Raw genomic sequence first — 12238 nt, forward strand, 5'->3', positions numbered from 1 at the left:
AACTTATGTTCAAAAAGCCACTGTAACTGCCATTATCTATTGCAGGGGTCCCCAACCGCCGGGCCGCGGACCGGTACCGGGCCGCGGAACAAGTCTTACCGGGCCGCTGGTTGCTGGGCGCCGCCATCTTTTTGGTAAAAATGCTTCCGGTGAGCTTTTCGGGTAGAAAGCTCACCGGAAGCACTTTTCATCAAAAAGATGGCGGCGCTAGCGCTCGTGAGCTTTTCGGGTAGAAAGCCATTTCTACCCGAAAAAGCTCACGGAAGCTAGTGCCGCTTTTTTGACGAAAAAGTGCTTCCGTGAGGTCACTGGAAGCACTTTTTCGTCAAAAAAGATGGCGGCGCCAGTTGATCGTACCGGACGGGCGCCAGCTGATACCGGTACCGGGCCGTGGCGTCAAAAAGGTTGGGGATCCCTGATCTATTGGATTCAGATGCTGAGTTTTGGAACGAAAAAGTCATCATGAATTATTGTACGTTGTTAAAATATAAATCAAAAAATAGTATGTGGCAAATATCAGAATTTGTCTCAAAAACACATTAAGAACTGTAATATTAACTTTCAACAAAATGCAAGTAATTATGATTGAAAATATGCGATTAAATCATCTGTGATTTCTAAAAAAAAATCATATAAGCCTCAGAGGTCACTGAGCAATTCTAGCAGCTTTGGGAAATATCACAAGAGGAGCTAAACCTGACTATTATCCTTCCCCTTCTCTCCCATCTCCAATCTGATCTTCAGAGCAACCTCTTGAGCTTCTTAATTATAGAACAGGCATAGGAAAACTTAACCATATGCTTTCTGCATCATGTTCACTGCAGTCTTTATGATGATTTTCATGCATACTTCAGATATCATTTTTCAAATTTCTCTAAAACTGTATGGGTCTTCATTTTTCCAACTTCTGCATTTATTGACATTATTCTTACACCATTCAAGACTGTAACTCCAGGTGTTATAAGTACTACCCAAATCTCAGCCACTATGCCTCTCTGCCACTGTCCAGTAAACTTAAAAGAACAATGGGCAACCTGGGAGAGACATGTAAGTTTTCTGGAACTCCTGAGGGCCCTTCACATGATGTCCTCAGCTTTGTATCTGTTGGGATGGACATACACTCCTGATATCTGCTTGTGTTCCTAATATTGGAAAATGGACATATAATTCAAAACTGAAATAACAATATTGCAAGAGCTACATTAAATATAGGTAGTCCTTGGGTTACAAACAGTCATTTAACAAAAAGTTAGAAAGGTGCTGAAAGAGGGGGACTTATGTCAGGGCGCTGAAGTTCTGCCCATTGCCATAACTTTGTGATCACATGCCTGTTATTTGGATGCTTGGCAACCAGCTTGCAATTGCGATTGCAGCATCCCACAGTCACATGATTGCCTTTTTCAACCTTTCCCACAAAACAACAGGGAAGCCAGCAGGAGCTTGCATGTCACTCAGATTTCTGCTGATTTTACGCCCGCCTACCCACCCACTCACACTTCGTACCACTTGCCGGTGCTACCCATTCACCTGCTCACAGTTCTTACCCACAGTTCTCACCTACTGATCTGCTAACCTGAGACTCCCTCTTCTTCCCACGTCAGTCACATGAAGTGTTTGCTTAATGTCAGCATGGTCCTGGGATTACGACAGTTTAATGGCTGCATGGTTTAGCAACAGAAATCCCAGTCCCAATTGCCATCATAACTCAATGACTACCTGCATGTTAAACATTTTGAAAATTATGCCACCAGAAGGGCGACATTTTCAGCCCATTCCTTCAGGGAACTCCACAATTCCTGCAGTTCTCAGAATCCCCAAAGGTCAGTTTTTTAAAAGTGGGCTCTGGATACACAGGTTGCCTGAACCAAGTTTAAAGAATGAGCATATGGAGCATTTTCTTTCAAGTCCTTCCCTCCTTCACTGAGTCTATTCTACAACAATGTATGAAAGAGGAAAAAGACTCCCCAATGCAGGCAGGACAAACCCTATTTACCATCCATCTGAACCAGCAGCTCTGACTTGACTCGGCGGCTTGCCTCGTGTTCATCCACAGTGCCTCTGCGACTACAGATAGAGTCTATTTCATCAATGAAAACGGTCGTAGGTGCATAAAACTTGGCCTTAAAATGAAGACAAGCATTTCTTATGTGACTTAGGGATTCAGAAGGGTTTTTTCAATCATATACAACATCCCTCAGCATTACAGTCATATTTAACAAAGATAGATACCAATACATTTTCTTAAAGACCCTGTATGTTTCTTGCTAAATCAAGGTGATTGTGAATTTAAGGAATTTCCTATGGATGCACAAAAACAAATAGTACATCAAGTTAAGACATAGATACACAGGAAATTGGTGATGTTGTCCATTTAAACCATCAGCTCCAAACCAATTCAGTATGCACGTTTGTAGTATGTATTGTATGTATGTAGTATTTGTAGGACATTTGTAATACACTCACTGTAATGTATATTGATTGCCCTGAAATCATTTTACAAGGAAAGGGAACCAGGAAGAAATTATGCAAATAAGAGTTTAATATCTGAGGGAATCAACAATACCTACCATTTCAAACAGCAAACGAACTAATTTTTCCGACTCGCCTCGATATTTTGATGTTAGAGTGGAGGAAGACACATTGAAAAATGTAGTTCCACATTCTGTAGCGACCGCTTTTGCTAGCATGGTTTTACCAGTCCCAGGAGGGCCAACCATAAGCACTCCCTGAAATTAAAATCCAAACAGCTGAAGAAACCACAAGTCTGATGCAAGCATATAACAACCTAGTGCAATTAAATTCATCTAAATATAACTTAGATTGTAGCTCTTCAGACTTAGGCTTTCTCAAACAAGGATATGATGAGGCTTGACTATCTACAAATTCTGTATATCCTGGATCTTTTGGTGACTTTCGCTACCATCAGCCACAGTATCTTTCTGGCCTGGCTGCAGGGATTGGAAGGAAGAAGCAGTTTTGCAGTGGTTCTTTTCCTTCCTATGTAGCCAGTTGGTGTTGGTGGGAAGGGAGAGGTCCAGCCCTAAGCCCCTATAATGTTGAGCACCTATACCCAAAACCTGTGGGTGGAGCCATCCAATGGAATGGAATGGAATTCAACATTCAAACAGCAAATTATACCCAGTAATGATACCCAAGTGATGTCATCACAGTGCTCACCCAGTGTCCAGAGGTTGTGAGGGTCTGGAGGCTGAGCTTCTTTCTGAGTACAATACAAGGTGCCGATAATCTTTTAAAGCCCTTTATGACACGGGGCCAGGTGATTTGAGGAACTACTTCTTTTTGAGGGTATCTGCCTGCCTCACTAGATTGGATAAAGTGGGCGTACTCCAGGTCCCTTCCCTTAAATATTGGTCTTTACTGCAGCTTTCCAGTTTGGCAGACCAGTGGGGATGGTGAGGGGATGGTTCAATGCGAGCAGCCATTTGAGTAAGCGCTGGGCGTGCGCACCTGCCTCTCACAAAAAAAATGGAGCTTTGCACACGAGCACACCTACTGCTTGTGTGGCCCAGTTCTGAACAGACCGCAGCCCAGTAGTGGGCATGGCCCAGGGGTTGTGGGACTCCTACCTTAGTGGACCTAGGAAGCCTGAATTTGTCATAGCGGCCTCTGCCCAGTGAACACCCTTCCCTTTGAGATCTAGTAGGATCCCCACCTTTTTAACCTTCCAGAAAGCTATTTAGAGGTGGCTTTAATCCCAGGTATTCAGATAGCAAGGATAGAGCCTGGAAACTACATTGCGAGGGGGATATAATTATTGGACCAGGTGTATGATTTTTCTTCTTTATGTTGTCTTGTTTTTAATGTATTTTCATTACTTTGTTAGCAACTCACAGTTGTGTCTCACAAAATGGGCAGCTATATAAATCTTTTTAAAAGTCACTCATTCACACTCCTGTATCCTGGGGTTTCCATTTGCCTTGTGAATAATTAAAGATAATTAAACACTGGGCCAAATTGTGTTTCTTTGATTATTACTGCTCACTAATAAAATTATTTTCAATAATTTGTTTCATTTATAAAACATCTTTCTGTAAAAATTGAATGTTTCAACTAAGCGTTTCTGGCACTGAAAGCATTTTATATTTAATTTATATTGATTTATTTTTATCCCATCATTATTTTTTTTATAAATAACTCAAAGTGGCAAACAAACTAATATTCCTTCCTCTTCATATTTTTTCTTCAACAACCTTGTGAGGTGGAGAGTGACTGGTCCAAAATCATTCAGGTGGCTTTCATGTCTAAAGCATGGCTAGAATTCAGAGTCTCCTGGTTTCTAGCCTGGTGTCTTAACCACCAGACCAATTGGACTAAACCTTTAGACAAAGCAGAATATTTTATCTACTTATTAATATAAGAACTAGATGTGCTTAACAACAATGGGAATCTGAAGCCTTGAAACGGGAGAGAAAGCTATATCAGTTTTTAAGAAGGGATTGGACAACCATTTATCTGGAATGGCATAGGGCAGGGGTACCCAAACTTGGCAACCCAGAATCCTAGGAGTTGAAGTCCACAAGCCTTAAAGATGCCAAGTTTGGAGACCTCTGGTATAGGGTCTCCTGCCTGAGCCAGGGGTTGGATTAAAAGACCTCCAAAGTCCCTTTCAACTCTGTTATTCCATTAAAAATCATTTGACCTGGCAGTTTCTAAATTTTACAGAGCTCTTTCTTCAGATGTCGAACTATATGCACCTTATAATTTTAAAAGAAATGTCAACTAAAATCCTATTTATGCACTGGCTGCCCTCCTATCAGGCAGGATCCCTACTCAGGCTCCTGAATTTAATCTCAAGTCTAGTGTTGAAGTTCCTTCATCTTTGAAGGTTGGGTGACTTTAATCTCCATGCACCAGCTAGAACCAGGACAGCTGGGATTTCATAGCCTCCACCCATGACGATCAAGTAACCATGAGTAATCTTTGGCACAGCATACTCAGGCTGTTATATTTTTAACCTCATTTTGCTTCAAAGCGCTTGTTACATCATCTTGATATGGCTAGCATTTCTTTTACCCCACTGGTATGCTTAAATAATCTAAATAAAATTCTCATCCAGGTCAGGGGTGTCAAACTCAAGGCCTGCGGACCGTATCCGGTCTTCAGGGGCTCTGCCAACGAAAACAGAGCTCGGGAGGGCCACCCCGAGCTCCATTTTTGCTGGCAGAAGGTTGCACGGGGCCGTAACAACCAAAAACAGAGCCTGGGAGCCCGTTTTCGCTGGCAGAGAACTCAGGCCGCCACAGAAACCCCCGACATGAATAATGTCGAGCTGGCTACACCCTCTAGCACCCCCAAGGTCAAACACAACCCTGATGCAGGGTTGTGAAATCGAGTTTGACACCCCTGATCCAAGTGACCAGGCAGATTAAGATAAACCACATCATGCATATTATGGAAAAGAATGTATTCAAGCAAAGTGTCAGGAAAGTTCCCAGGAACCAGGGCCTATTCTGTTCAATGCCTGGTGAATTGAAAGCAACAGGAGGTGACATAGGCTCTTGACACTGATCGCTCCCAACCGGCCTTGACTCTTGGTTTGTCTTTTCATGGGCATGGTCTGTTGTAGAGGCAGGGGAACATTTTGCAACATTAGCTAGATTCTGTTGAGGTTATGGATTCTGACGAAATGTAGAGGATGTAATCTTCCAGGCCCTCTGCCATTTACAGGCTAGATATATGCCTTAACTGAGTCCTCCTGGGGAAGAATAAATACAACTGGCTGGTGTAATACTGTGTTTCTCCAACAATACGACCTCCACCAATAGGAAGGCCTAGCATGATTTCTAGGCATGAGGTGAAATTAAGCCCCACCCCCAAAATTTAGGCCTATTTAATCCATGCGTTTCCCCGCCATTTCTCACATCATTCGTTAGAACTACACAAGGTGAAGAGAAATGGGGGGAAGGGCAGGGGGGAGAAAACTTGCCTTTAGGAGTGCCCTGCAGGTAGCCTAGGCTAGAATACCCCGATCTACTGATAGAACATCAGCCGATAGAAGCTCCCCGAAGGCAGAATCCCCAGCCGCTTCGGGGTGAGGCATGGCTGCCCGTGTCCCCTCGCCATTAGGCAGTGTCTTTTGGGCAATGGAAGCTCCCCAAGGGCAATCACCAGCCACTTCGATCTGCCAGTAGAAGCGGCCTCGGGGCGAGCACACACACACACTCCCCTTGCCACGGGGCCACTTCTACCAGCCGATCGAAGTGGCTGGTGATTGCCCTTGGGGAGCTTTCATCGCCCGAAAGACACTGCCTAATGGTGAGGGGACACGGCAGCCATGCCTCGCCCTGAAGCGGCTAGGGACTCTGCCTTCAGGGAGCTTTCGTCAGCCGATAGAAACAGCCTTGTGGAGAGGTATGTGCGTATGGGCTGCTCTAGGTGGGGGAGGAAATTAAGTCACCCCCGAAAAGACGGCCTAGCCGTTTTTTCGGGGGTCAAAAAAAAATAAGGCCTGGCCTTATTTTGTGAGAAACACGGTAGTTTCCCTCCTGGTTTACAATAAATGGGCAGATCCTAACTGTATTTAGGTTTCTGGGACAATTCTATCTGGTCTATGCCTGTCTTGGGAAGCTTCACAATTATATATCTTAAATGATAAGTCCACAAGACAGCACCAGTGTGCCTTAGTTCTCTCCAGACCCCACAGATCATCTGATTTTATTGTTTTGTTTAGACTTCTTTTAAATAGCTGGTGGTTGCCAAAAAAGGAATAGAGAATATATTGAGAGAAAGATTTATCTTTTGCTAAATGTTTTGCTAAGCCCACCACGCTAATCATTTTATGAGGTGCCCACAAAAGATTTTGAAAAATTCCAAATATACCCAATGGTTCCAAAAGTTAAAACTCCTGATTTAAACTTCTCTTCTTCTTTTGCACCCAACTTGTAAAGAATTTAGAATTTACTCTGGAGAAAGTATGAAAGAGACATTGATGGGGGAAGAAAGGACAAAGCCATTAAGGAAGGACTTGAAAAAGAGACTGCACACTCTAGAGACTGAAATAAGTGTGAGAAAGAAACTCAAAATAATCCCATTTTGATTTTGTTTATATAAAATGAGACAGAGAAAAGCTTGGATATATTCCTTAAATCCCTGAGGTATCTATTTCTTGATCTTGTCAATCTCAAAGAGCTAATTCTATTTGTCCTTCTGCCTGGTGCTCTAACCATAATCATTAAAGTTTTGCTGTTCTGACTGTGCAAGGTAAATTTTCCATCTTGGTCTGTTGTGAAATGTGACTCATGAATGCTTAGAATGAGCATTTCATGATCTTTTATCTTTTTTTCATTCACACTATTCATTAATGCATATTCAGAGCTGTTGAAAAGTCACATATAATTCATGTAGCAAAGATTAACTGAGTCTGTGTAAAACCAGGTTCTTAATTACAGACATTGTATTATTTCATAAAAGGAAAGCAATGAATAAAGACAATACACACTTATCAGTTTTGCTACTGTTACTGAATATCTTTTATCCAGCGGAAAATTACTATCAAAAGATTTCTAAAGGAAAATGGTACTTTTAGGATAATCACACCAGACATCAAAATGAACTTTACACCATTAACATCTTAAATATTTTCACAATAAAAGAGCTAATAAAAACTAAAACAAACAAATTTTGCAAAATGTGTCCTTCTTAAGAGTGAAAATTATTCAAAATTATTTTTTGAATTATAAAAATAAATATAACAAAATCAATTATTTAAAAAAAAAACCATATTCCTTCATAATATGTTGTATTCTCCTTAAGAAACTCCTAAACCAGTATCTTTCCAAACTAGTAAAAGTTAACCACCAATGCTATCTCTATCCTGGAACCCTATCTACATCAGGACTTTGCAAATCAAGGCAACAAACCCATATCTCAGGGGGGGATTTCCAGGCATCTCTAAAAAACCACTATAATGGGGAGGTTCCACAGACCTACCAGAACATCAGTCCAGTCATATGCTCAGCCAAGCTGAAGAATTCGTGCTGAATTCTTGCATGAGGCTTAAGAACTCACAGAAAATATACTTTTCTGTGCAAACACTGAAGATTTTTTTCTCCACTTCAGACTTATGAAATACTCTCAAAGCAAGAAACAAGACAAGCTATTTTAGCGTATTTGCCACATCCTGGGAAAGCATACAACTGCAGATCACTTTTTAAAAAACCACATTGATATGTGATTACATCATACCATGTCAACACAGCACAAAACACAACATGCTTTGCTATTGGACTCTGTGTCCGTGTACTCACTCATAACAACTTCACCATTGGCATAACATATAACTGCAGATTAGTGGCAAAACTGTAGACACATTCATGGCTCCCAGATATTCAAACATCTTCAAAGCTATCTAGAACAATACTTTCTCAATTATTAACTCTCAAAGTAATCCTTTATTTGAGATTCCTTGATGACATTTAATCTTCTGGATCTATGAAAATGAGTACCTTGCTAAAATCCTTCATTATTTCAACAACTTCTACCTCACAATAGTCTTCAGCCTCAATCTAGCTACAGAACAAGCCCACTTCCATGATATCATGGCAAAACTAGAAATTGGGCACATAAACACCATGGCATACAGGAAACCTACAGATCAAAACAGTCAAAACAGGAAAAAGCCTTAGCAAACGCCTACCTTACTATTTAAGCTTAAGTGGAGGTAAGTTGCATTTGCTTAGATTTAGCAAAATGATCCTCATAGGCTTATCCAACTAGCGGTAGAATGGATTACTTTATAGGTCAGCTGTGTGTTCACTCAGATACATTAGGGATATCTAGAAGCTTGGCCTGCTGGAGGTGTCCATTACAGAATCAGATAATAAAGCAGTAATTTAAAAAGTCTGAAAATTAGACTGGCAGGTGTCTGAGAAATGAATGATAGCTACATCTAAAACAGGATTGGTTAGCTAACATTGTATAAAAAGAAAGATATTCAGTGACACAATAATTTAATTTAAAATGAAAACAAAGGGGTAGAGGGAGCAATATGCAGCCATAGACTTAAAGCTTTAAAAATAGTTTTCCTAAGAAAATTACTAATTGATAATAACCATATTCTCAACTATATTCTTCATTTCAACACAAGACAGATAGTGAACTTGTTTCAAATAAAAACATTTGAACCATAACATGTCCCATAATTTCAATCACCTCTACAAACTTGTACTCCCTAAATAAAATCAAACATGAGTAATTTTATCAGTAAAAATCTTGCAAATTCATCCGCAATAAAGATACCTCATATTTTAGAAATGGTTTGGAGGGAGGGTATAGTACGTTTTACTTGGAATATATCCACTGAATGAGATTTGCTAGATAAATGGCAATGGAGAAGCTGTTAATACTATTACAGCAACAAGATAATCTGATGCTATCTTAGAAATAGCCATTCTGGTGACCTTATCATATGACTTCTGCCCGGGCCATCACACAGCTCAGCTCTATTATGTGTAGTAATCACGACTTCTTCACTCATGGTTCACTCTCTTGCTTGGACCTATACAAGCACTTTAAATGAGCTATTCTTAAAAAACATTTGGAAGTTACAGATGATTCAGAATGCAGCAACTTGGGTAGTCATGGGCACACCTTAACTCAGTCATATAATTCCATTACTTTGGGATTCAATTTTAGATGCAATTTCAGGTTCTGGTTGGACCTTTAAAGTCTTGTATAGCTCAGGACCAGGTATCTTTGGGACCATCTGTGTATCTACCCATCCAATAATATCTCTCTATGTCTGCATTCTGGGAATGTCACAAAAAGACATCACAGAAGTGAGCTTTGTCAATTACTGCCCCCCCCCCCATACAACACCATACCCCCTGAAATCCAAAATGAAAAAAGAGAAAAGAGAAAACAGGAAAAGACAAGACAAGACTGACAGAAAAGAAAAGAAAAAAAATAATTTTAGAGTTTTAGGAAGGCCATTAAAATGTGGCTTTTCCGGAAGACCTTGGGAGTTGGGATATCCTAATGTTATTACCTCTGGTTTTGGAATATTTGTTCAGTGTAATTGACATTTCTAGAGTGCATATTTATAGACATATTCTATTTTTTATTTTGGAATTTTGTTAGTTTTAACCTTGTTAGGAATGATAGTCACCTAACAGTTGGGTTGGAAATATATAAACCAGGATAGTCATTTAATACTGTATCTTTAAGAGAATGCTGAGTGTGATTGGTTGAGATTCCTCCAACGGCCATAAGATGGAGGAAATAAACCTGGTTTCTTTCTTCTTGTTTCCTGTTTTGCCGTATTGCCTGATCGTTGTTCTGCTTGGATTGCTGTGAGTCTTGCAACTGTTAGCAAACTCCGTTTACTGAACTTTGTTTATGATATTTGACCGTTTTTGGATTATCCCTGGACTAATACTAACTGCTTTAACCATGTATGATTTGCACTGTTTGTTGGACTTGTTTACCCGTTTACTGGAAGTAAAACCTACATTTTACTATTCAGTGTATCTGTATGCTGGTTGTGTGTTATTCAACATCACTCTCACTATGTTTCCCTGAGTGCACTCATTCTCCTAACGGGGAATACCTCAACAAACCTGATTTACAGAGGACATGCATGATGCTCAGAGTCATCAGTAACTAGAATGAAATAAGCACAGTAAATAAATAAATGAACAAAATTCTAGCCTTATGTCCTGTACAGGAAGAACAGGAGCCTCAAACAGATTTCCTTCCATGGTTTAGCATCACCTGATCATATCTAATAAGTAGATTCAATTCTTTATATCAAAAGACATACTCCTCAACTTATAAACAGAATTATGGTTGTAAGTCATGTGGGTCATTAATTTTACAAACAATTTTTCCAGTGGTCCTTCAGTGAATCACTAGTCGCTAAGTGAATATGTGACCGTTAAGCAAACTCATTGTCTGCAATAGGTATTTTGCTTTTTTTTAATTGGAAACCAGAAACAGACACCATTTTCCAGCAAAAAAAAAATCATAAATCAAGGTCATTTGATGACAGGACACTGCAAACAGCCATAAATGTGAGCCAGTTGCCAAGTACTCAAAATAGGAATACATGACTGTGGGGAGGAAAGAATCAGAACTTCAGATCCGGATTGTAACTCCCATTTTTTGGATCCATGTTAACTAAGAAGTCAAGGACTCTATTCAGAATATTTCATTTCCATTTTTTAAAGTAATACAAAAGATTACATTTCATATACACCCCCAAATTGGTAGATGCATTGCAAGAGAAAACGTTTGTATATACTATAATGTTATACATGAGTATATTTTCATAGAGACAGCACACGCATATAATAGCTAGAGGGCTCTTACTTTCCAAGGTCTTCTGATTCCTTTGAAAAAATCTGGCATCCATAGTGGAAGAACAACAGCTTCTCTTAATAGTTTTTTGGCTTCTTCTAAATCTGCGATATCATCCCTATGGAAAATAAAACTCAGTTTTGGAAGGATAATATACTTTTTTTTTCAACAACAAATATATAAATAAATGTTAAATGCTTGCACTTCATTGATAAAATATATAATGACAAGTTCTTGCACAGGATGCTAGCACAATTCAGTGTTCTGAAAAATGACCTTCCATTTAAAAGGCATGCGGAAAATGACTTGCAGCTAATTGCGGAACAGAATGTTCAGTTTAAAAATAGGTTTCTTGAAAACATGATAATCAAGGCAACACCTAAAAAGCTTTTCAGCATTATTGCACATTTTAATGAGTGTCTGTAAAGAGCCTTTTGTTTGTGGTACTATTTAGACATGAAGTGTGCTTCGTAAGCAAAACAGCACTCACAATTAGCTCAAGAAGTTTTTCTGCTGTAACAGAACTGGAACGAACTCTAGTCTGATATGGATCTGCCATATGGACTTGCTTCATGTCTGCTTTCAACCGTCTAGATTTGGCTACCATCTCCAAACTCTAGGGTGACACTCAAAGCTGGCCCATCTACTGAGCACTTGAAAAATCTATATCTCCTTAGTCTTTCAATAATTCCCTGCTTTAATCATAATAGCTATTTTAGTCAAGGACAGGAAATCTGCATAGCTCTGAAACCCAGGACCCAGTGTATGAGTAAAGTAAACTGGCAATGGTTTTGCACAATAAAGATAATTAAGATGATATTGTTATTTTAGAGACAGGCAGAATGAATAGGAGGAAACCCTATTCAAATGGCAGAATTGCTACTGTTCAGGAAGCTCCTTAAAACATTACAAAGTCCAGTTC

General features: G+C 39.7%; 1 protein-coding gene across 1 annotated transcript in view; it reads right to left on the reverse strand.

Moving 5' to 3' along the window:
* KATNAL1 (katanin catalytic subunit A1 like 1) overlaps positions 1-12238 on the reverse strand; it is a 34331-nt gene that overhangs the window by 6568 nt on the left and 15525 nt on the right. Inside the window, exons 6-8 of the mRNA XM_026675034.2 lie at positions 11329-11434; positions 2568-2726; positions 1994-2120 (exon numbers count right to left, since the gene is read on the reverse strand). Of these exons, the coding sequence (XP_026530819.1) occupies positions 1994-2120; positions 2568-2726; positions 11329-11434 (392 nt within the window). The remainder of the gene's footprint in view (positions 1-1993; positions 2121-2567; positions 2727-11328; positions 11435-12238) is intronic.

This window comes from Notechis scutatus, chromosome 5 (assembly GCF_049901735.1).
Source record: "Notechis scutatus isolate UNSWTSFEM ecotype Mainland chromosome 5, rNotScu1.2, whole genome shotgun sequence".
In the NCBI taxonomy this organism is placed as follows: domain Eukaryota; kingdom Metazoa; phylum Chordata; class Lepidosauria; order Squamata; family Elapidae; genus Notechis; species Notechis scutatus.